Raw genomic sequence first — 27,055 nt, 5'->3', positions numbered from 1 at the left:
TGTTCCAGTAAAAAGTAAAAATGGAAAAGATGTTTCTCATGCAATGCAATCTATATTTGCTAAAAAACGCATACCAAAAAACTTGCATAGTGACAAAGGAAAAGAATTTTATAACTTACAATTTGAAGCATTAATGAAAAAGCATAAAATAAATTTTTATTCAACATACAGTAATATGAAAGCTTCTATTGTTGAACGGTTTAATCGAACACTAAAAAGAAAAATGTGGATGCAATTTAGTTTACGAGGAAATTACAAGTGGTATAATATATTGCCTACTCTTATTTCCAACGATAATGATACAAAACATAGAACAATTGGAATGAAGCCTAAAGATGTTACTTCAGAAGACGTTGAAATTTTAAAAGAAAGGATCTCTAAACTGAGATAAATTCCTTTAAGACGACCAAAGTATAAAATTGGTGACAAAGTTCGAGTAAGCAAATATAAAACCGTTTTCGAGAAAGGATATACACCCAATTGGACAACACAAATATTCACCGTGGATCAAGTTGTATCAACTCATCCAGTGACTTACAAGCTCAAGGATTACCAAGATCAACCTATCAGCGGAGGATTTTATAAAGAGGAACTTCTTAAAGTAAAATATTCAGATATTTATCTTGTGGAAAAAATTCTCAAGACACGTGGAAACAAAGTTCTTGTCAAATGGTTTGGCTTTGATAATTCTCACAATACGTAGGAAGATAAAGCAAATGTATAATCTATTATTCGCAAATCGTCCCCAGTAACTTAACGCAAATGTCAATCAACCAGCAAATCAATCAAAGATTAATGTTAGCGTAGAATCTCTTTATAAATCAAAACTACTTCCAACAGCAGACCTTTACACTGCCAGTGCCAAATTTAATTAACAATAAATCAATAATGAATTAATAATGAATCAACAATGAATCAACAATGAATCAATAATGAATCAACAATGAATCAATAATGAATCAACAATGAATCAATAATGAATCAACAAGGAATCAATAATGAATCATTAATGAATCAACAATGAATCAATAATGAATCAATAATGAATCAACAATGAATCAACAATGAATCAATAATGAATCAACAATGAATCAATAATGAATCATTAATGAATGAATATTAAATCAGTTTGCACAGGCATTGTAAAGGTCTGTTGTTGGAAGTAGTTTTGATTTATAAAGAGATTCTACGCTAACATTAATCTTTGATTGCTTTGCTGGCTGATTGGCATTTGCGTTAAGTTACTGGGGTCGATTTGCACATTTAAATTATATTACATTAATATAAGTTTTAATCATATGTTATTATGTATATATGGAAGGATTTTTTAAATAAAAACATATGGAAATTGAATATAATTGCATTATTTATTAACAAACATTTTATTTTTTTACAATCATGTTTTACAAAATCATTCGTCGATTTTAGGGATCGCATAATGTCCCCACGGTAGAGTGTCGGTACTCCCCGGTAACAAATACCGTTTGTCATCTTGTGGACTTAAAGCTACTTTAATTTGTTTTACAGTCTCAAGGTTGTGTAGTCGTGATCTAATATTATACTGTGTTCGAGTTTGAATGTCGAAATCTCGCAGACATTTTACATAATCATCAAAGTAAATCGATTTTTTAACAACGACGGATTTAATGCCTTTAGCTTTTTTAATAAAGTCTTCACCTTCAACCCGTACGCTGTACATCTTACTCCGCAAGCCAACAAATTCGGAAACGATCTTGCCGTTACATTCGTCTTTCATTAGACCGAGAATCTTTTTGTTGGCTTGCGGAATGCCGTACACGTTGTTTGCGGGATAGTCTGACGTATCGAACTTTTGAATGTTATTTTTCATGTCATCGTAGACATCTTTACATTTAATTTCGTAGATTAGACTGTCTGTATCGGTATACATCAGTTTACAATTGTCGCCGTATTTTTTTAACATATATCCGTAGTGAAAATCGTAGATTAGCGTTTTGGATACATCGAGCACACTTAACCCCACATAGATCGGTTTGTTGAGTAGTACCTCGGTTTTACGCAGTTCAATGGCAACCAGATTTTCGTCGAATATTGCTCGACTATGGAAGTTCGGTCGAGAGATGAGGGCTTCAGCTCCATAGCGGCCAATCCATTGGGTGACAAGCCTAATGTCGACATGTTTACGGACATTTTCCATTGTTTTACCGTACACAGCGTTGTTCATGAGCTTGAACAAATTTTTCTCGAACTCATTTTTGGCGTTGGTTCGCATCATCGTATTATAGTCGATGTATGGTTTAAACCATGTTGATTGCTTAAACTGTAAGACTCGGTGGATTTTAACAAGTTTAATACTATTAGCAACAACTTGTTTGAGAGTTCGATAGTGGATCACATATTTTTCTTTGGGTAGGAGAGTTGTAAGTAATTTCTCCTGTTTCGAGAGTGGGGGGTTTTGCATTTTTTGCACAAAATGGCATGTCTTTGTGGGTATCGTGAATACTTTCAGGATACTCCAAGTCAACTTCGAGTATGTATCCAACAAGTGAATCGTCAGATACATTAAAATTAAAAGAGTTGTCGACATTTTCAACCCATTTGAAGCCGCCATAAGGGAGCGCTTGAGCCCAGACATATAAATTGTTGGCGTCAAAGTACATGATGTAGCAAGTACCTTTGCTATCATCGAAATTTTCCATATATGAATTATTCGCTATAGTATATCGGTTGCAGTATTGACTTATGCCACCTCTAATACCGGACTCAACAAACATAATCATATCGATATTGGTTATTAGTTACAATCCTATGCTCGTATACTTGAGAATAGCATCCCAAGTTAAACCGGGGGTCGTATAATAGTGTGCAGGGTCCAAACCATACGCTTTAACACATTCTTCTCGGAAATTTTCGAAGACATCCGCAAGTAACAATACATCTGTTTTCATATACAAATGTACATAGTCGTATAGATTTTTACAGTCAAACTAGGTCCATACATTTAGCGCATGCGCATACTCATTATCAGAAATACCAGCGTCATACACTTCCGCTTGGTAAGCGGTATCGGTTAGACGCGTTACTTTTACTCGTTAAAGTTTTTACCGTTTCTCCGGTCTTCGGTGCTTATTTATTAATCTCAGTTCCCGTCGTGGGTCCTGTTATTCAAGCCTAAAGTATTGTGTACTGCCTGCTTCACAGGCACTGTGATTTTTATAAGTGTGTTGTTTATAGGTTAACGCCAGCCACCAGGCTGTGCGTGTGTGATCGAGGCATGGCCTCTGTCGATGCGGAAATGGATGTCGGCGACCACAGTGGTGGGTCGGAAGTAGAGAAAGCAGTTGAAGGTTTGCTTTTTATGCAACAAAATTCTAAAATTAGATCGCGCCAGAATTCGACATCGTCCCTTGATTTAGATCCAGCAGCGAAACGTATTCGCGATGACAATTCATTACAGGACAAAGTCCCGCCCTCAACTCGGTCGAAAATTTCGCTTGACCCCAAAAATAGCAACCAGAAGCCTGCAAAGTACGGAAATTTTGATAAAGGAAATTGTCCAGTTTTTATCCAGCGTGATCCGAGTTCAACGGATGCAAACAAAGATCTCAACCACATTTCTATCGGCAAGACACTGCACGCGCTTTACCCCGGTAAAGTCGTCAGTATCCACCCAAGCGGTCGTGGTAAGGTGCGTGTTGTAATGAACAGTGGTAGGGCCGCTAATCAAATCGTCTCGGACCCCACTTTAAAATCAAAAGGTTTAGTTGCGTTAATTCCGAATAGCTTTGTCACATGTCAGGGTATTATAAATAATATCGGTCTGGACATCTCTAACGAGGAAATTTTGGAGAAAGCCGAAGATTTAGGTCAAATCGGGAAAGATTGCAACATAATCAATGTCATGCGTTTCAACAGGAAAGTCGTTAATGAGGCCAAAGTTGTCTCACATAAACCATCTACCACCGTGCTTCTTACCTTCCAAGGTACAACTCTCCCGGAACGCGTTGCAATCTTCAAAGGCTCTAGTCCAGTCCGTCCTTACGTACCCGATCCCCGCATGTGTTTGAAATGTTTCCGTTTTGGACACATAGCAAAAAATTGTCGATCCAAAGGTAGATGCCAACAATGCGGTAGCACAACCCCACACGACGATTCAAACAAATGTCCCCAAACTTCGGATTCCCCAACTTGCCTGAATTGCAAAGGTCCACACAGGACATCTTCAAAACTCTGCCCAAAGTTCGTCGAACAGAAGGAAATTCGCTATTACGCGACAATGCACAGATTGTCCTTCAGTGAAGCACGACAATTCCTCAGTCCAAAAACAACCTCGAACCTCTCGAGTTCTTTTAACTTTTCTGAGTTTCCAGATCTGGGAGATTGTCCAACGCCGTCATCAGTTCAGCCTACAAAAACGCAATCCCAGTCTCGTTCATACTCACAAACAGCTCAACAACAAAACTTTACTCATCCATCCTCCACAAACAAAACTCACAAACACAAAAACATGACAAAACCTTTAAGAAGCTCCGCTTCTTCATTCTTTGCCTCCAATTGGGACAATGGAAGATCGGAAATCATGCTTCCAAACGGTTTTGCTCTCTCAAACTTCACACAAGCATCTCTACCTCTACCACCTTCTACATCTTCTAACCACTCCTCTTTACCAAACCTAGATTCCTACTCACTCTCCTCTATCATCTCCTGGTTGAACAACCAGGTGTCACTTTCCTCTCCCAATTCTTCTCCTGATGATGCTAAACAAAGACATTCTCTTCTCACCAACATCAAAGATAACCTCCGCCTTTTACTCGTTCCTTCAACGGACAAACATGGCCAATCTCCCTAAATTAAACATACTGCAATGGAATTGTCGTGGTGTCTCTAACAAGACACACGAAATTCACAAAATTTCAGACAAGTTCGACATTCTCCTTCTCTGCGAAACTTTCCTGAAACCGGATAGACGCGATAACCTTAATATTCTTAAAAATTTTAATATTATTAGACTTGATAGATTAGTAAATAAAGGTGGTGGCCTGGTCATCGCCATTCGTAAAAACTTAACTTTTTCAAGAATCAACACAATCTATACCCGAGAAGACGATTTCGAGACACTAGCTGTCTCTATTGACTCATCGTTGGGTAAGCTTTTGTTGATCTCATCTTATAGAGTACCGGGTAAACAAACTTCCATTAATGTTTGGAAATCTTTTTTTGATTCTATTAAAAATTCCGGTTTCAGGTCTGTCTTCATAGGAGGTGACTTTAATAGTCATAATACCTTTTGGGGAAGCTCCCAGACCTGCATAAACGGGCAAAATTTATGTGACAAATTGGATACCTCTGATTTTATTCTTTTAAACAACGGCTCCCCTACTTACTTAGGTCGCCCACCGAGCCCTGGTTCAGCATTGGATTTGTCACTTGTTACCTCAAACCTTTACACTCCCTCTTCATGGTCCATACACAATGACACACTGGGCAGTGATCACTTCTTAATATTCTCATCTCTAGGCATCTCTATACCCATTTCCACTTTTTCTTCTCACAAATATAACCTCAAATCAATCAATTGGACACTTTTTTTTGAAAAAATCCGTTTATCTGTAGAATCCAATTCAAACCTTTTAAACACCACAGATCCCATCGCAGACTATAACCTATTCACAGACATCGTGGACAGCTCAGTCAAGTTTGCCTGTCCTCAACACAAACCTTCACACCACACACTAGGTAACAGGCCACATTCTAAAAAACCTTTTATTCCAGCACCTTGGTGGAATGGTAAATGCGATAAGGCTATTAATAATCGTAAATTAGCTTTGTCAAATTATAAAAAATCTTCTAATTACCAAAATTTTCTTGAATATAAAAAATCTGAAGCGATAGTCAAACGCACTGTTAATGAAGCTAAAAGAGAATCTTTCAAAACATTTTGCAATTCTTTAGATAGACATACTCCTATTTCAAGAGTATGGTCGGTTGTTAAAAGCTTTAAACATCGTTTTACCCATCCACCAACAGCTTCATGTTCGGCAGACAAAGAAATGATAGACAAGCTCCATTCTCTGGTAGATGAGCTTTACCCACCTACAGTTTTTCATGATAATTTTCCTAATAATTTCATACATAATCCTTTCTTGGAAGCGTCTTTTTCTCTGGAAGAACTCAAAATTGCAATTAATTCATGTAAAGTAAAATCATCTCCAGGTCTAGATAAAATAGATTATAATATCATTAAACATTTTCCAGATGAAGCTCTTATTACCCTTTTATCAATATTAAATAGAATCATTTCTAACAATGTCTTTCCTTCCTCGTGGAACGAATTTCTCATTATTTTCCTGCCGAAATCCACTCCTGGTAAATTCCGTCCTGTCTCTTTGGCTTCCTGCATATTTAAAGTAACTGAGAAACTTATTTACAATAGACTACTGTGGTATGTCGAACGCATTAGGATTCTTAGCCCCTTCCAATTTGGGTTTAGGAGGGGAAGATCATGTGCGGATAACCTTGCTTTGGTTTCGACAGAAATATGGACTGGTCTAGCCGAGCGTGAATTCACTGGTGCTCTCTTTCTTGATCTTAAGGGTGCATTCCCGAGTGTGATCCCGAATGTGCTGGTTGAGGACCTACGTTTGATAGGGATTCCTCAACCCATAACTCGATTTATTTATAACTCAGTTAAATGCAAAAATATGTTTATTAAAATTAATGGTGAAACAATAGGTCCTAGAACTAGCACTGTCGGTCTACCTCAGGGTAGCATCCTTAGTCCAATCAACTACTCTATCTACACTAGAAATCTACATAAATGCATTCCGGCAAATTGCATAATTTATGACTTCGCAGACGATCTAACGGTCACCTGCCGTTCATCTAGTCTAAACCAAATAATTACTTCCCTCCAAAACAGTTTAAACGCACTGACTGATTATCTTAAAGACAGATGTCTGGAGGTCTGTCCGGAAAAGACGAAGTTAGTTATATTTAGCAATAAGAAGATTAACTTAGAAAACCCATCACTTTCTTTAAATTTAAATAATGTTATTATCAAACCCTCCCCTTCCGCAATTTACCTAGGCATTAACTTCCACCAATCCGGTTCATCCGATACCCACTTCAACTATTTATGTGACAAAAGCAGAAAAATTCTCATGTTTTAAGGGTTCTTAGAGGCACATGGTGGGGTGCCGATCCCAAATTATTGCTTCACATTTTTGATTCCTTAATTGTAAGTGGCGTTAACTATGGTTCCATCTCCTCTAATTTTAAATCCCATAAAAATTTCTCCCGCCTTGAAAAAATCAGAAATCAAGCTCTTCGACTAGCCGTAGGCTACAGGAATAGCATCCCGATCAATGTAATGTTAGCAGAATGTTGTGTACCCCCCTTAAGAATGAAATTTAACTTTCTCGCAAAGAAATACCTTTATAGAATTTTTTCAAATCCCAGCCACCCTTTACCGGTCGGACTTACAGTTCTTTCGCGACTCCTCCGCGACTCTAATACTCTTTTTAATTATTCTCTTCTAATTGCTCTCGAAAGATCGAAGAATTACAGCGAACTCATTAGAAGTAAGAATCTAGATCCTTACTTCGAATTCCTCTATGAGGATCATATATTCACTCCCCAAATCTTCTTTGACTTGGGCAAATCACTACAAAATTCTCTTAATCCAGCAATTTTATTCAGGGACCTAACCAATCGCAACTTTCCTAATCATGTTTTCTTTTTTACTGATGGCTCAAAGTTCTGTAACTTCACTTCACATTCACTTCACATTCACTTCACTTTCACTTCACATTCACTTCACATTCACTTCACATTCACTTCACATTCACTTCACATTCACTTCACATTCGCTTCACATTCACTTCACTTTCACTTCACTTTCACTTCACTTTCACTTCACATTCACTTCACATTCACTTCACTTTCACTTCGCATTCACTTCACATTCACTTCACATTCACTTCACTTTCACTTTCACTTCACATTCACTTCACTTTCACTTCACATTCACTTCACATTCACTTCACATTCATTTCACATTCACTTCACATTGAAAGTGAAAAGTGAAGTGAATGTGGAGTGAAAGTGAAGTTAATGGGGAGTGAATGTGAAGTGAATGTGAAGTGAATGTGAAGTGAATGTGAAGTGAATGTGAAGTAAAAGTGAAGTGAATTTGAAGTGAATGTGAAGTGAAAGTGAATTGAAAGTGAAGTGAAAGTGAAGTGAAAGTGAAGTGAATGTGAAGTGAATGTGAAGTGAATGTGAAGTGAAGTTACAGAATAGCACCCCTGGTCATTCAGGGATAGAGGTAAACGAAGTGGCTGATAAAGCAGCAAAAGAAGCATCCACAAATCCTACTCCACTAGATATTCAGATTCCTTTTTCGGATTTCCATAGTGTTGCTCGCAAGCAACTTGATGCTAGTTTTAATTCTTATTTAACAGACGTAGGTAAAAATAAGGGCGCCTATTACACTCAACTTTTCTATAAACCCAGAAGAAAACCGTGGTTTGCTGATTTCGTCGCCTGCAGATCCTGGATAGTTTCATTATGTCGCGCGCGTTCCAATCACTTAAACTAAAAATCAATGCAAAGTAAATGCAATAAACACAGAACACAGTAAATATAAATAACAAAAAAAGACGGTAAATATAACAATAAATGTAACAAAAAAGACAGTAAATATAACACAAAAGACAGTTAGTAGTGGCAATGGGAATCTGCTGCTGCTGTTGGAACCGCTGAACCTGTGAACACAACAGCTACTGACTAAACTCGCAAAAATTTCTGAATATATACCCCGAAATCCCCACTCCTACCTTTCACGCATGCGCACTAGACCATTTACCCCCCCCCATTCCAACATTTCACGCATATCCCACTCTTAAATTTTTTCCCCACCTTTTCACGCATGCGCAATACTCTTACTCTAACGCAGACATAACAATTTCAATATAGGATTCACAAAATAAATATACTAATTGACAAAAAAATAAAAAATTTATTAATTTTTAAAAATAAAATTTAAATTCAAATTTAAAATAAAGCGCCGACGCCGACAGTGAGCGGGCGGCGGCTGCGCCTCTGGTGGAGATCCCGCCGGCTCTCTTTCTTTTACCCTGGGCTCGGGAGACTGCGCCCTAGGTATCGGTGACCTACACCGTGGCGGACTTCCTGGCGGGGTTGTAGGCAGCCATTCCAACGGTGTCGGCGACCTGGGTGAAGTGCCCAACTGAATAAAGAGTGGGGGAGACTCCGGTTCCATCCTGGGTTGACGTGTCGGTGACCTGGGCAGCGGTGTCGGTGGTCTCTCCACCAGCATCCACGGCGGTGAAAATGGACGCGACTGGAGTGCCATCTCATGCAGAGGTGACTGCGGTGGCGTCCCGACTTCCGCCGAAGGTGGTAGTGGATTCACCACCTGGTGCCACGGTGACTGGGTCGGCCCTGGAGGAGTTGCGGGGAATGGCACCTCGTTACCTTCATGCTCCAACTAAAAAATATATTATATTATATTATATTATATTATATTATATTATATTATATTATATTATATTATATTATATTATATTATATTATATTATATTATATTATATTATATTATATTATATTATATTATATTATATTATATTATATCATATTATATTATATTATATTATATCATATTATATTATATTATATTATATTATATTATATTATATTATATTATATTATATTATATTATATTATATTATATTACTCACATTATACTCGGACACCATCCTCACGACGCAGTGGTAGCACCGGCAGCTCGGTTTCATTGTAGTTTGCTCACTCCGCTGCTATGAGCTAAATGAGCTCTCTACTGTGTGCTAGTCACCCTCGTAGGTATCTCTCCCCACCAAGCGGTTCCCCCACTACGCGCGCTCACCACTCTGCTACGTGTGGCGGTTGACTTGAACTACTGTGAGCTCACCCCCGGCAACGAGCTCACCGCTGATAACAAGCTCACCTCCGGTAACGCGCGAAACAACAACTGATAAAATAGGAATCTGCATTACCAATCGAGTGTACTTAGCCGAGATCAGTACCTGGGGCAGTACCCCTATAGCTCTACTACTCCAATTTTTGCATAAAACCTTTCCACACTACCTACAGAATTGATTTTAACTTAAATAAAAATCGCGTATTGGGAAGATTATTTTAAACTTTAAGAGCTATGGAGGGAGTAAGAAAAATAAAAAAACTCTTTTTTATCCCACATACACAAAAATGGCGCCTTCTGATAGCAGACGACTGGGAGGAAAGTCATTCATTTCTTCGACCGTATGAAAACGGCCGCCATTTTCATACAAGTCGAACAAGTGAATGACTTTTACTCCCTGTCGTCTGCTATCTGAAATCGACACTTTTGTGCATTAGGAATAAAAAATATCGTAAGTAACACGAGAATAAAGACAGCCAATTTCTTTACGCTGATTTTTGTGACACTTGTTCCGGTCTTGGGGCCCTCAGCGCCCTCGACCTCCACTCGTGTCACAAAAATCACCGTAAAGAAGTGGCTGCCTTTATCCTCTTGTTGCTTAATATACTATTTTTTCGGAAAGTACTAAACCGATTTGAATGGAATTTAAATATGTTACAAATACAGTCGTGTCTCATCATTTCAAGAGTCGTGAAAATTTTTTACTCTTGACCTCTCGTAAATGCAAGACACTTATACCACGCCTAATTTTTAGCTTTCCAGGAATGAGCATAGGTATATTCTTTTTGGTTGCACATAAAGCCCTCTCTCATTTGGATCCTTCATTGCTGCCCAACTGTAAGTACTGACAGTTGATGACGTGAGCTGACGTCATCTTGCAATGATGAGAGGGTATTGCCCTGCAAGCGCTTGAAATATTGAGTCTTCCAATTCCGAATATTGCAATAATAAAAGAAATTTTTTGTTTTTTTTAATGATACACCTTAAAATAATACCTTACATTTTCCTTTTTAACCCCTTCGCAGTCAAGACAAAAATCTCATAAGTGGGCTCAAAATGTCGACAACTTTTTAGAAAACTGAAATTTGCGCAAACGAGCATATTATTGTATTTGAAGTCGCTGATTACGGATCCGATATCAGATTTTGAAAATTTAAAATGGCGGATCCAATATGGCGGACATGAAAATTAAAAATCGACTGAATTCACTTGAAACTTGTTACTCTGAGGTTTTCGGGGTCGCTGATTACGAATCCGATTTCAGATTTTAAAAATTCAAAATAGCGGATCCAATATAGCGGACGAAATTTTCTAAAATTCATTGGATTCACTTAAAACTTTTTACTCGGGAGTTTTCGGGGTCGCTGATTACGAATCCAATTTCAGATTTTAAAAATTTAAAATAGCGGATCCAATATGGCAAATGAAATTTTCTAAAATTTATCGGATTTATTTGAAATTCGTTACTAGAGAGCTTTCGCTGATTACGAAAAACTTTTGAAACGATAATAAATTCAAAATTTTCCCCCGCAGTCAGCTGTTAAGTATGCTACGTTACTTACGACCCCAGAGTTTCCCACGTGGAGGTATGCGGTCGGATTTTACAATCCTTTATTTATTTTATTTTGTTATATTTTTTTTGTTCTTATATTGGACCCGCCATTTTTAAAACCGATATTACATTTTTAATCTACGACATCAATAAATCCCAAGTAACAACTTTTAAGTAAATCTGATAAATTTTTTAAAATGGCGCCAGACATATTCAAAACGCCACATTGCTAGATTCGTTATCAGCGACCCCGAAAACCGCCAAGAAACGAGTTTTAAATGAATCGAACGAGTTTGTAAAAATGTCGTCCGCTATATTGAATCCGCCATTTTGAAATTTTAAAATCTGAAATCGGATTCGTAATCAGCGACCCTAAAAACCCCCCGAGTAACGAGTTTGAAATGAATCGGACGAGTTTTTGAAAATGTCATCCGCTATAATGGATCCGCCATTTTGAATTTTAAAATCTGAATTTGGATTTGTAATCAGCGACCCTGAAAACCCCCGAGTAAAAAGTTTCAAGTGAATCCGATGAATTTTAGAAAATGTCATTTGCCATATTGGATCCGTCATTTTGAATTTTCAAGATCTGATATCAGATTTGTAATCAGCGACCCCGAAAACCTCTGAGTAACAAGTTTCAAGTGAATCCGATGAATTTTTGAAAATGTCCGCCGTATTGGATCAGCCATTTTGAATTTTCAAAATCTGATATCGGATTCGTAATCAGCGACCCAAAAAACCCCTGAGTAACAAGTTTCAAGTGAATCCGATGAATTTTTGAAAAAGTCATCCGCTATTTTGAATTTTTAAAATCTGAAAACGTATTCGTAATCAGCGACCCCGAAAACCCCCGAGTATAAATTTGTGGACAAATCTGTGTGTTTTTGTAGCCAAAAATCTGCTTGCGTCTATACACGTCATCGACAGTTTGAGCCCACCTGTACCATGACGTGTATACACGTCATTGACTGCCAAGGGGTTAATATATAGGGGAGAAGTACGGACGTTGAGACGGTTTCTATTTTTCAGTTATAATTTTTAAGAAACAAAATTTAGCGAAAAATTCGAAATGCTTTCTTGAAAGTATTGTCCAGGGCTACAACATTGCCAAAGAAAGTTATTTTTCTTGGACAAAAATTAAAAATTTATAGATGATTATTATTATAATACATAATATTATTTGTTTATAATTATGTTACTCGATTTCACAAAAGTTATTTATAATTATATTTTCTTTTTTAAATATTTTGATGTATTCGAGTGTTAGTGTATTGTTGTAAAGCTTGTGATAGTCATTTGTAGAGATGTGCAAAAAGCTCGAAATGTCGAGCCGAGCCAAGCCCAAGACGGATCGATGTATCGATTACTCGAAATTTCCGAGTACTCGAGTACTCGAAGTCACTCGAATGCTCGAGTCAAATCAAGTACTCGAATGGAATGAAGCTTTTAACTTACTAAAAAAACTATTAATAAGTAGAAAATTTTGAATTTATTCGAATTACTGAATCAATAAAGTAAAAAAATCTTTAATTTCAAAGTGTATTTCTATTTGCTTAATATAATATATGCGAAAATTATATGAATTTTCTCTAAAACTCGTATTTACTCAAGAGCTCGAAAAAATTCAAGTACTCGAATTAAATCAAGTACTCGAATTCCCTCGAGTGCTCGAAAAATTCGAGTACTCGAATAAACTCGAGTACTTGAAACGTTCTAGTACTCGAATAAATTCGAGTACTCGAAACTATTCGAGCTTTTTACACAGCTCGGCTCGAGCTCGAACTGATTAGGCTCGGCTCGGCTCGAAAAATAAAAAGCTCGATCGAGCTTCAAGCTTTTTGCACAACTCTAGTCATTTGTTTTTTTAGAGTGCTGTTCATTGTTGCATAATATTATTTCTTTATGTATTATTCAGATTGTTTATTGAGGTAAGTAAATAATTCTCATTGCATATTTTCCGCAATGCCTCGTCAGAAGCCTAGTGGTATTGAAAATGTTCAAAATGGTATTTCTGAAAATGGTTCCAAAGAGGTTTTTGAAAATGATAAGTGCATTGATATTGCTATAATACCTGATGCAAATAATTCTGATGTTGATGATGTAGACGATAACAGTGATGAAGATAGCGACAGAGAAAATGATTCTATTAATGAGCAGACTATAATGTCGTACAGACAGGTTCAAAACCATTACTTTAAGAATAAATTTTTTTTTGGAAATTAGTCATCAATACAATTGGGCTGATGGAGAACAACCTCATAACTACAATCTCAAAAATGAAAATTTATTAAAAGATAAAGACAAAAAAAATTTTGAGAGTTCTGCAACCAAAATTTTTGAATTGTTCTTCTCAAAGACTATAAAAGAATATATCATAGAGGCTTCAAGTGAAAATAGGTTAATACTTACATTATCCGAGTTAGAAATTTTTATAGGCATAATAATTTTATCAACTTTTAATAAACGTACGTCCGAAAGAGATTTTTGGTCCACTGATCCGTTGTTAGAATGTCCCATTGTTAGCTCATTAATGTCTCGAAATCGTTTTTCAGATATAAAATCAGGATTAAAATGTGCAAAAAAAAAGGATGAAAATGTAGAAGATTCTTCTTGGAGAGTAAGAAAGATTTTGGAGTTATTTAAAAGCAACACAAAGCACTATGGCTATTTTCAAACCGCACTTGCCGTTGACGAAATTATGGTAAAATTTAAAGGGCGTTTACACTTTAGGCAATTCATCAGAAATAAGCCAGTTCGATTTGGCATTAAATTTTGTGGGCTCTGTGTGGCTCTGATGGATATCTGTACGAATGCGACATTTACTGCGGAAAGAATTCGAAAAAAGATGAAATTTTAGCAAATTGAGCTTTAGGAAGTAGAGTAGTCATAAATATGACAGAAAATTTGCTATTGGAAACATCTCGACGAAAACTGGAGCAATATCATCTGTACTTCGATAATTTATTTTCGTGTCCAGATTTGATCATTCATTTGCACAAAATTGGTTTAAAAGCTACTGGAACTGTGAGACAAAATCGAGTTAAAGAGAAAAATAAGTTGGAGAAAAATGTTCCACGAGGAACAATGAAAGTAAAACAAGAGAAAAATAGTGGCCTTAATTATATTACTTTAATGGATTCGACAGAAGTATCGCTACTTTCAACTGCTGCTGGTGTCAGTCCAATACAAAATGTTAAACGCTACTCAAAAGATAAAAGAAGTAAAGATGATATTGAAACGCCGCTTGCGTTTGCCATTTACAATAAATATATGGGCGGGGTCGACATACACGATCAGTATTGTGGTACTTTATTACCAATTTTTAAAAGCAAAAAATGGACTTGGGTAATATTGATGCGCCTAGTTCAATCGTCCATTGCAAATGCAGTTATTCTATTCAATACAGTGCAATAAAATGATAAAAAAGTGTCTGCTAAAAATTTTGCAATCGATATAGCAAGAAGCTATTTAAAAAAAGAAAGCACTAGTGCATTAAAAAACCATACAATAAATAGCCAAAAAAAGAGAAAATACTCCTCAAGTGACACTTGCAAAATTAGAACATATTTATGTTGTGAAAATTGTCACAAATCATTTTGCAAAGACTGTTTTGCAAAATTTCACACATGATATTTTAAATTTTATTTTAGATTTTTAAGCAAGCTTTTAAACATTTTATAAATAAAAAAACAAAAACAAAAAAAACAAGACTCTTTTCTTACGTTCACCTCCACGCGGTAAGAATCGGGCAACGTCAGTTGAAATTAAAAAACTCACGGCAAGGAAACGTTATGAATGAAAACAAAAATGTTACGCGAATACAATCCATTTTTTTAAAAAATATTTGCTATATTGATACTGCAATTTTGAATTTTTGAAATCTGATTACCGATTCATAATCAGCGACCCCATAAACCCCCGAGTAACGAGTTTCAGGCAAATCTAATCCATTTTTAGAAAAGCCATCAGCCATATTGGATCCGCCAATCCAACAATTTTCAAGTGAATCCAATTAGTTTTCAACAATTTTATTTGCCCTATTGAATTTTATCCGCCATATTGGATCCGCCATTTTGAATTTTCAAAATCTGACTTTGGATTCCTAATCAGCGACCCTGAAAACCCCCCCAGTAACAAATTTTAAGCGAATCCAAATATTTTTAAATATTTCGTCCGCCATGTTGGATCCACCTGTCTTCAGCCTTACATACTTGGCTATACAAGTGTTTCTCTTACAATAATTTCTTATATACATTTCCTAATACTAAGATTTGCGCCTACAGAGCGACTTAAAAATTAGGAGTACTCGCATTTGCCTGGACCACCCGTCTAATGGGGTTTCTTACCAGTGGAGAGGAAAACTGTAGAAAACCTTTCCTGAGTTTATCGACAGTCGAGTTCTAATGGTGTGTACCCGACAATAATCGACGGTGCACATCACTATACCTCGACGTAAGGAATACGTCTCAAAGGTAAAAATATCGCACCAAAAATGTCTAACCTAAAATTTTGTAAAATAAAAATTAAAAAAAACAAAATGGCGGATCAAAAATGGCGTTCAAAGTTGACTTTTTAAGAAATAATATACAGCAAGTGCACATTTTTTTAAAAACCTCACAGCTTCGCTTGAAACTGGTTACTCAAGGGTTTTTGGGGTCGCTGATTACGAATATGATAATAGTTTTTACAAATTCAAAATGGCGAATACAATATGTCGGACACTTTTTTCAAAATTTCATCGGATTCGCTTGAAACTGGTTACTCGTGAGTTTTTAAGGTCGCTGATTACGAATATGATAATAGTTTTCAAAAATTCAAAATGATGAATTCAATATGGCAGACACTTTTTCAAAACTTCATCGGATTCAATTGAAACTGCTTAGGAGGGGTTCTTGGGGTCGCTGATTACGAATATGATAATAGTTTTTTAAAATTCAAAATGTCGAATCCAATATGGCTGATACTTTTTTAAAAACTTCATCGGATTCACTTGAAACTAATTACTCGTGGGTTCTTGGGGTCTCTAATTACGAATATGATAGTAGTTTTAAAAAAATAAAAATTTTGGAGCATATACATTATTCAGGTTAGAAATTATAAAAATTTAAACGAATTCAATATGGCGGATACTTTTATAAAAATTTCATCGGATTCGCTTGAAACTGGTTACTCAAGGGTTTTTGGGGTCGCTGATTACGAATATGATAAAAGTTTTTAAAAATTTAAAATGACGAATTCAATATGGCGGACACTTTTTCAAAACTTCATCAGATTCAATTGAAACTGATTAGGAGGGGTTCTTGAGGTCGCTGATTACGAATATGATAATAGTTTTAAAAAATTCAAAATGGCAAATCCAATATGGCTTATACTTTTTTTAAATCTTAATCGGATTCACTTGAAACTAATTACTCGGGGGTTCTTGGGGTCTCTAATTACGAATATGATAGTAGTTTTTAAAAAATAAAAATTTCGGAGCATAAAACATTATTCAGGTTAGAAATTATAAAATATTAAACGAATTCAATATGGTGGATACTTTTTTTAAAACTTCATCGGATTTAAACAATCGACGTAAATAACTGGAATACATTTTTTTAACCCTCACGGGCTCGAGCCGGGTCCCTCGGACCCGGAGGAAAGTTTTTTTGATCTACTTCCGGTTAAGAAAATATTATTGGAAAATCAACTTCACATTAGGCTTGGGGACGTAAAAACACACATTTTTCATCAACATAAACAAATTTTTTATTTATAAAATATTCTGGTAAATTACCTTTTAAGTCGAACATACGTTAAAGCTCAACCCGGCTCCGAGGGACCCATGCTATGAAAAAAAATTTAAATTTGCAATTTTTATGCAACATTGGATTTATTTATGGTATTTTTATCAATAACTGACATAATAAGTGATAACATATGCTTCATACATCGATAAATTTAATTGAACAAAAAATACAAATTAAAAAAATCTTCTTTAATAAGTATGTAGTTCGATTTACTCAAAATGACTCATTAAATTTATTAAACAAATTTTAGTTATAACTTGATTACTTTTTAATATTTAAAATCTTGTATGCAATTATATCATTAAAATTGTATTAAATATGGAAAATATGAAGCACTTTGCTATTAAATTTTATTTTTTATTGCATTGAAAATTGAAATACATCCGGGTCCCTCGGACCCACCTTGTGCGCGCATTTCAAAAATCGAACTCGAGCCTGTGAGGGTTAAAGTAGAATTGTATAAACAATTGTTTAAAAAAACTAACACTTTATCTTTATTTTTATAAATGATATTCATTTGTTAATTAATTTTTATTAATAATTATTTATAAAACGTAAATTTATCCAAAATAGTTAATATTGGACTTGTTGGATGCGGATTTTGTAATGTTTTACAGTAGTAACTTCAGAATTGCGTTAACTTTATTTTGTTGTAAAATATTTCAATTTTTTTTAATACAATTTTTATTAATACACATCTTAAGCTTTCTTTTGGTACAAAAAAAGAAAAAAAGAGTCCTTCTTGAAAAAAATTAAAAAAACTTTTATACTAAAAACATATGTACAATTTTTTTTACTTTATTGTATAGAAGCTACGATTTTTTAGAAAACTCACTGTTCTTACTCATCCAAAATCTTTAACCCCCTTCCCCTCTCTACAATTTTTTATAAAATCTTATATTACTTGGTGGTTAATTAATATTAGCCCGATCCAACAACTTGCAATTTTGACATTGGTACACTCGAGAAAATTTACCCCTTAAACATAATTAATCTTTAATTATGAGGCTTCAAAGACAGAAAAAACTCGATTATAACAAAAAATAGTTCCTATTAGTATTATTATTATAACAAAGAAATAGTTATGATTAGCATTATTATTATTAAGTTTAACATTACTATTATATTTTACACAAATTATTTTCAAGCAAAAAACGGTTTAAATTTTTATAATTACTAGCCTGAATAATGTATATGCTCCGCAATTTTTATTTTTTAAAAACTACTATCATATTCGTAATCAGAGATCCCAAGAACCCCTCCTAATCAGTTTCAAGTGAATCCGATAAAGTCTTAGAAATGTATCCGCCATATTGAATTCGCCATTTTAAATTTTTGAAAACTACTATTATATTCGTAATTAGAGACCCCAAGAACCCACGAGTAACCAGTTTCAACCGAATCCGATAAAATTTTTAAAAAAGTATCCGTCATATTGAATTCGTTTAAAGTTTTATAATTTCTAACCTGAATAATGTATATGCTCCGAAATTTTTATTTTTTGAAAACTACTCTCATATTCGTAATTAGAGACCCCAAGAACCCCCGAGCATTTAGTTTCACGTGAATCCGATGAAGTTTTAGAAAAAGTATCCGCCATATTGAATTGTCATTTTAAATTTTTAAAAACTACAATCATATTCGTAATTAGATACCCCAAGAACCCCAGAGTAATTAGTTTCAAGTGAATCCGATGAAGTTTTAAAAAAGTATCCGCCCTATTGAATCACCATTTTATATTTTTTAAAAATTACTATAATATTTGTAATTAGAGACCCCAAGAACCCCCGAGTAATTAGTTTCAAGTGAATCCAATGAAGTTTTAGAAAAAGTATCCGCCATATTGAATCACCATTTTATATTTTTGAAAACTACTATAATATTCGTAATTAGAGACACCAAGAACCCCCAAGTAATTAGTTTCAAGTGAAACTGATGAAGTTTTAGAAAAAGTATCCGCCATATTGAATCGCTATTTTAAATTATTGAAAACTACTATCATATTCGTAATTAGAGACCCCAAGAACCTCCGAGTAACCAGTTTTAAGCGAATCCGATAAAGTTTTGAAAAATTGTCCGCCATATTGGATTCGCCATTTTGAATTTTTGAAAACTATTATCATATTCGTAATCAGCGACCTTAAAAACCTACGAGTAACCAGTTTCAAGCGAATCCGATGAAATTTTGAAAAATGTGTCCGCCATATTGGATTCGCCATTTTGAATTTTTAAAAAACTATTATCATATTCGTATTCAGGGACCCCAAAAACCCCCGATTAACCAGTTTTAAGCGAATCTGTGAGGTTTTTAAAAAAATGTGCACTTGCTGTATATTATTTATTAAAAAGTCAACTTTGAACGCCATTTTGGATTCGCTATTTTGTTTTTTTTTATTTTTTATTTTTCAACATTTTAGGTTAGACATTTTTACGCGATATTTTTACCTTTGAGACGTATTCGTTTGCTATAAATAATAAAAAAAATTTGATTTTCAAAAAAAAATCTTTAAAAAATTGTGTTTTTTTAAATAACTGTATGTAATTTGTTTATTTATAAATTTTTAATATTTTTTATTGCAGCATTCGAAAGAGCGGTTCCTGAGCTTTAAGAAATGTCTATTGCAAAATTTTTAGCAGTCTGTTTTCATACTAAAAATTTCTCCCAAATTTCGGATAAAATTTTTTTACATTTGGTCCTTAAAGGGTTAAGTTTTCCTAAAACAATTTTCAACTGTAAATAACTGTAAATAATTAAAAAACAAAAAAGCACACTTTTTTCTTGATTGTAACTTTATTTAATTTCACAGTGATTTTCCAAGCCTTTAATTTATCAATTTTTTCCACTTTTCTAAAAAAATATTCAACTTTTACCATGCAATAATTTGGTTTTGGAAATCTATGTAGAGATAGTAATAAGTCTTTTTTTACATTACTGTTACATCCAGGAACTGAACAATTATTCCGATAAGAAGTTTTAGAACGATTTACTAGCTTTACACCTTCCATTTTTTAAAAATTAAATATATTTACATTTGACACTGTTAACTTTGATAGAATCGGGGTATTTAAGTAGTTTGATTTTCCGCCACCAGTTGGCGTCCGATCTATGTCAATTCCCAATAAAAGTGTCAAACAAAATCTGAAAGATGACGAAAGTTTAATTGTGTGGATTTTGCTGAAAATTACGCATTCATCATGCAAGATGCAGTTCCAGGATTCCATGTTAATTATAACCAAGTGCCATTTTCCTATCGTTTTTTACTATCTGGAAAATATGGTCATTCATCATAAAACATTGGTTACTATTTAAGATTGTATGAAACATTATGCTATAGGGGAGAGTGGTCCTAAGTTGGCCGTGGGCCTAAGTTGGCCACCCTGCATTTCTCAGAGATGGTATACTGGACGAATCTATAATTTTGTGGTATGATATATTGATAAACCATGATATAATTTATGGACCTAATTATAATCTAAGATTCTTCTACGCATTGTGAGGACAATAATATTGTTTTTGACCAAAAAAATTTGATTTTTCTTGTTTTTTCGAGAGCAGCTACAAGAGATAAATAATTAAAAATTTCTAAATAAGTGTGTGCGCTAGTTCCTTTATTTAATGTTGTAATAAGAGGTTCTGTTGATTTTTTAAATAAATTTTTTTTATTAGCGTAATAATTTGAAACTTGTAAAAATCTACAGTGGTCCTAAGTTGGCCACCTATTGTTTTTGTTTGTTTTTATTTATGTTTTATTTCTTTTTTGTGTTTTTTATCACGAGAAAGACCGTAAAAGTGTAACGTAGGAATTAAACAAAGACAAAAAACAAAAAAAAATGGTTTAAAAAACATTAGAAAAAATGAAGTACAAAAACGCCTGTCTCTACAGCCATCCACCACTGTAAATAAATGAAATAAAATATTGCTTCATTTTCTAAACAAAAATAGTTAAATAATGCGTTTTTATTCTCCTAAATGTATCAAATTTGTAAAATTTCTGCGTAATTGAAAAGAATATGCATTTCTTCCTTATACTCAAGCGAAAAAAAGTGGTGGCCAACTTAGGACCAGGGGGTGGCCAACTTAGGACCGCTATTTCTGAAATGTCCAAAATGCAGCTTTTCACGATTTATTGTATTAAGACTACAAAAGTCATTCTATAACGTTCTAAATACCACAAAATTATAGCAAAACGATCTCTGAACACTAATATATACTTGCCGAAGTGATTAAATTTCATTTTGTTACTATTTTCGACCAATTTGCTTAGGCGGCAAACTTAGGACCACTCTCCCCTAGCAGTCTATGTTTTTCTACAGGCTTTAAATGAAGCTTTTTCTGAAAAGTATATTGGAATTTAAAAATTCCTATTTATAAATTTTTTTGAATTATTTTGCTTATTCTCCAACATCAAATCTATCTGCACCAATGATTGTAAAATTTTTTAGAAATCCGCAAAATAAATTGTAACAAGGATTTCTCACTCCACTTAGGAAATAAATGCTATCGATCCTTAGTCGGATCAATACGTTTCGCAGATTAATTTTCCTTGATCCGTGCACGAACTGGAATAGCATAAAATTCATTCATAAATTTACATTTAATTTAATTTTTCTAATAATTCACAAGGACTCCGTAAATCATCGAAAGTTGGTGAATTCATTTTAATACGAGTTGCGCGTAAAGCATCAATTAAAGCTTAAATCAATTTCTCACCATTATTGACAGATACTTAAGGAGATTTCCTTCGCAACTGAACCAACTGATCATTTTGAGCTATATTGAGTCAATGTGGATTTTCTACTTCCGCGTTAAATTGTTCCATTTGAACTTGATTTATTTGACGTAAACGCATCAATTCTGAATTTAAATGATCAATCTGTTTGTTCGCGATTGACGCAAAGAGTTAGTAGAGAGTGCTGGGGCATGCCCTTTCAAGAATTGCTTCACTTCTCAAGTCTTACTTCAATTTGACCAATACAAGGCAAAATGCACCTCCTCATGTGATTTTTGAATCACTTTTTACAATAAATGTTTACTTCTTGATAAGCACGAAGTGTACGAAAGTTGTAGGAACAGTTTTTTATATTTTGCAATAAACAATTAAGGGCAAGTAACAATTGTAATGATGTTTTCATTGAATCTGCATGCGAAAAATCAGAATGACTTTGACATCCATTCAAAAACTCAATTCATTAAAGGTCATATGTAATAAAACGTTAATATTATTAATATTCATTACAAGAAACAATTGTTTAAAAAAATTTTAACAACTTTACAGAAAAGTATGTTTTAGATGTAATCTGATATGATTATGTATTTTCAATGTAAATTAGAAAGCAAACAAAAAATTCAATTAATTTTAAATAAAAAATTAAATTAAACAATATAAAATTAAGTAAAACGGACATATTAAATTGAAAAGAAGAAGAGGAAATGGGCTGTTCTTGTACGTCCCACGTGGAACGATTCTACGGAAATTCTGTAAAGATTTCCATACGGAACTTCCGCAAACATTCCTCATTATATTGGGAACGGCTAGGCTAAACTGCAATATGCCATCTGGCGAGGGACCGATCTCTCTCTCCATTTTCTTTCTTTGTCCATCTTTTATTAATAGGTTAGAAAGAGTAGAAAAACAAAATGGAGGAAGAGATCGGTCTAAAGTCACTAAATTGTTACTAGACCACCGTTCCCAATATTTTTGTAGAGTCTTCGATAACTTTTAAAAAACTGTTAAACTGTTACCAACTCCAATTCGATTTGGTAACAGTTTAACAGTTTTTAATCAGCTAAGGATTTTTTTAAGTGTAAAATTAATAAATAAAATTAAAAAAATATAATAAGGATATAATATTAAAAAGTATAATAAACTGTTACCAACTTCAATTGGAGTTAAACTATTGTTTAACAGATATTTTAAAAGTTTTCGAAAACTCTACAAAATTTATCGCAAAATATCTTCCAAACTCGCCAGTGCACGAGCTACGGCTCATTTTACGAACAATTTTGCATTGCAAATGTATTTTAATTTATATTACAGATGGTTCTCGAATTTTAATTGGTCAGCTTTACAAAGATTATCTCTGCCCGCACCTATTGTACCAACAGTAAGTAATTTTAAAACTATGGAATGTAATTTTTCAAATATATGAAGATCCGTCAATACATAAAAATACATCTCAAGAATTATAAAAAAGAAAAAATATAATACATATACATACTTAGTTAATATAATATAGATTCATTTACATTTCTTATTGATTTTGACTCCAAATTCACAATAAATTTTAATTAAAATTAAAGGGAAATAAAATTACATAGTAACCCCTCTGAAGCCAATATTCTCTACCTATTCGATACATTATTTAAATAATATAGTGAATGTCGAAATATTTTCATTTTAAAAATATATAAATCAATAATCACAATTATTATTATTTAATCAGATAAATTTCCAATTTATCTATTATAACTGTTCTTATTCTTTAGATAAGGAATTCCATCGATACGAGAAACTTTGAGAGGTATCCACCAGATCGCGAATTACCACCTGATGAATTCTCTGGCTGGGATATAAAATTTTGAAACAAAAAAATGTTTGAGAAATAGAACATCTAAAGAAAAATACTTATCATCATGAAACATAGAATTCTAAAATGGATTCTGGATTCTGGATTTAATTCCTGAAAACACTACGAATTTATTTCTATTAAACCTCGTTTATATTAACACATTTTACATACGATTACACAAGTCAACATGAAATTTGCGCCTGACATTTAAGATATTTTTTGCAACACTAACCTGTAAAATTGAATTTTACACACAGAAAACTGTGTGTAAAGTACTTCATTTTATAGCGGTGTGTAAAGTGTTACTTTACACACCGCTAGCAGTGTGTAAAGTGAATTCCAGTGTGTAAAGTGATTTTCAGTGCGTAAAATGATTACTTTACGCATTCTTGTGACTGTTTGATGAGAAACAATGAAATAATGCTTTTAATTAACAATTTACAATCACATTTTTTTATTTTAGCTTCTAGAAAACTTCATTTAACAGTTCCCCACTACACCTAAAGTTACAGTAATATTGGCAATATTGCTGCAAGTTTAGTTGTTTTAGTGTTGCAAAAAATTTTGTATGACACTCGTGCGTAAATCAGATTATACTTGTGTGACTTGCAGCACTCGCCTTCGGCTCGAGCTGCAAACGTCACACTCGTATAATCAACGATTTTACCATATTTTTAAAAATTTATGATTTTAAGCCATTCCTTCTGAAAAAATTTCTTTTTGTATGACTTTTATTCGCAACAATTATAATAATATCTTACAAAACAGTACAAAAAAGTTTAAAAGTAAACTCTGTTATTCTTACGTTTGTGTTTTTGATTACTACACTAAGAAAAATGGATATTAGGCTTTATTATCTAGATATCTAGATATTAATAGTCAATATCTGTGACAGTGAAATATGTAAACATCTTAGAAACGTTCTCCTTGCTCTTCGTAATATGCTCACAGGTTGTGTTTAAATTTATCTAAACGAGCATGTAGAATATGTACTTTCAAAGAGATCCTGCAGCTCATAGCTTTAAAGTGTTTTAACATGTCTGCAACTACTACAAAAGCAAACTTTAAAAAGAATATGTATATTTTTCCTTTATTTTAGTGAATAATAAATAGAATAGTATATTAAGCAACAAGGGTATAAAGGCAGCCATTTATTTACGGTGATTTTTGTGACACGAGTGGAGGTCGATGGCGCCCTGAGACTGGAACGAGTAAATAAATTGGACTGCCATTATTTACGTGTTACTTGCGATATTTTTTATTCCTAATGCACAAAAGTGGCGATTACAGTTAGCAGACTACAGGGAGTAAAAGTCATTCACTTGTTCGACTTGTATGAAAATGGGTGGCCTTTTTCTCCCATGGGCAAAAATAACGCATGGGATCAGCTGTTATTTTTTTACATGGGAGAAAACGGCCACCATTTTCATACAATCGAACAAATGAATGGCTTTACACCCTGTCGTCAGCTATCTAAAAGCGCCATTTTTGTGCATGTGGGATAAAAAATCATATGAACCCAGGCGCAAAATTTTTTCATTTTTATGTTGAGCTGTGTTATCTTATATTTGCATATATTTAATTTATTATATACTTTTAGTGCTATAAAACGTTTCTAAAATATATGGACATAAAGGGTTACAATGTTTTTTAGAATTGTCAAAAAGATAATCTGTAGTTAAAAATTTAATACCCTAACCAAACAAAATTTGTTAGAAAATAAAAAATTGGAATTATATAGAGATTCATGAGTGTTAACGAGAAATTAATAATTTTGTTGTAACAAATAATATATGCTCTATAGCACAATCCACAACTCAGATGATCTGTATGAGTGAATTTAAGTACTTAACAATAAAAAAAAAATTATTTGACTTCATTGAAATAAACATTTAATATGGAAAACTGCTTTTTTTTATTTGTTTATATTATTCATATAGTCATAATGTATGCAAATGTTAATATTTTACACAGGAAATTAATAATGTGTATAAAAATAACAAAAATCCAAGAACAAGTAAACTTAAGTTCCGAATAACAAAATAGTGGGAAAGTATTAAAACACTATTTTCACAAAAATTTATTAATGAAAAAATTGTAAAACAACATAAAAAAATTAATTTTTAAGATGACTTTTAAGTAGAATTAGTAAGGACGCTATTAAATTAAGCTTAATGTTAAATATACTATATTAACCCTCGAAGGCTAAAGTCTTACGACAGTTTCGAGGGAGGGTAAAGGGCTCCAGAAGAAGGGTTACGGGTTTTAGTGGGTCGGGCTGGCAGTAGGTCGCCAGTTTAATAAATTTACTATTTTATATACTTATTTTTCTTTTTTTGTATTTCCTTTTGTTTTATCATACCAACCCCACATAACCTTGGAGTGCGTAATCCAAGGTATCTGTAGGCAGATTTCCCAAAATTCCCTAAGCAAAAAAAAAATATATATACCATATTAAACTTCATGATTATGATATTACTAAAAACCATAGTGAAGAATAATTTTACATAAGGTGCATTCTTTCTCAACTTTACCACCATGCTGCCCATCTTCAGTTTGAACGAAAATCATTGAAATACCACTTAAAATTTTCAGAAAAATGTCAACTTTTGAATGGTGAGTGGCAAAATTGTCCATTTTAAACGGTTCACTCTGAATCTGTCAATAAACGGAAAAAAGTCAAAAAAATAATTTGTTATTTAACTATAATGTTTGTTTAATTGGACATAAAATTTTTTTATAATCACTTTAGAGTCCCCTCTTCATGTCTACATTGTCATATGAGGCTAAATTAAATTTGAGGTTATAATATGGCCGTCAAAAGTGTCTTAAATTAACTAATTGCGATGTTATTTCTGTGCAGCATTATTTCCAATAGCAAATAAACTTTCAAGGGTTTCTGGTCTTACCCATTACGTATATAACGCTATATGTTCAAAATTCAAAATGGCGGATGCAATATGGCGGACATGGATTTTGAAAAATAATTGTATTTGGTTGAAATTTATTAATCGGGGGTTTTCGAGATCGCTGATTCCGATCCTGAAGTTTGTTTTCAAAAATTCAAAATGGCGGATCCAATATGGAGGACGATAAATTGAAAATTCATTAGATTCGTCTAAAAATTGTTACTCGAGGGTTTTTGGGGTCGCTTATTACGAATCCGATGTCAGTTTTCAA

General features: G+C 33.6%; 2 protein-coding genes across 3 annotated transcripts in view; both read left to right on the top strand.

Moving 5' to 3' along the window:
* The window catches only part of LOC122504809 (cGMP-dependent protein kinase, isozyme 1-like), a 519,664-nt gene extending 493,958 nt beyond the window's left edge, over nucleotides 1–25,706 (top strand). For both annotated transcript variants that reach the window (XM_043616070.1, XM_043616069.1), the window contains 2 exons: nucleotides 23,344–23,410; nucleotides 23,793–25,706. In XM_043616070.1, the coding sequence (XP_043472005.1) occupies nucleotides 23,344–23,410; nucleotides 23,793–23,888 (163 nt within the window). In that variant the 3' untranslated portion in view covers nucleotides 23,889–25,706. The remainder of the gene's footprint in view (nucleotides 1–23,343; nucleotides 23,411–23,792) is intronic.
* Nucleotides 13,856–15,279, top strand: LOC122504810 (piggyBac transposable element-derived protein 3-like). Its single transcript, XM_043616071.1, has one exon. It carries the CDS (start codon nucleotides 14,409–14,411, stop codon nucleotides 14,928–14,930), a length of 522 nt encoding a protein of 173 aa, XP_043472006.1. The 5' UTR covers nucleotides 13,856–14,408; the 3' UTR covers nucleotides 14,931–15,279.
* Nucleotides 25,707–27,055: the final 1,349 nt, after the last annotated feature.

Source organism: Leptopilina heterotoma, unplaced genomic scaffold, assembly GCF_015476425.1.
Source record: "Leptopilina heterotoma isolate Lh14 unplaced genomic scaffold, ASM1547642v1 Lhet_32, whole genome shotgun sequence".
In the NCBI taxonomy this organism is placed as follows: domain Eukaryota; kingdom Metazoa; phylum Arthropoda; class Insecta; order Hymenoptera; family Figitidae; genus Leptopilina; species Leptopilina heterotoma.
Note: the sequence above shows the minus strand (reverse complement) of the source record. Positions and strands in the feature narration are given on the sequence as shown.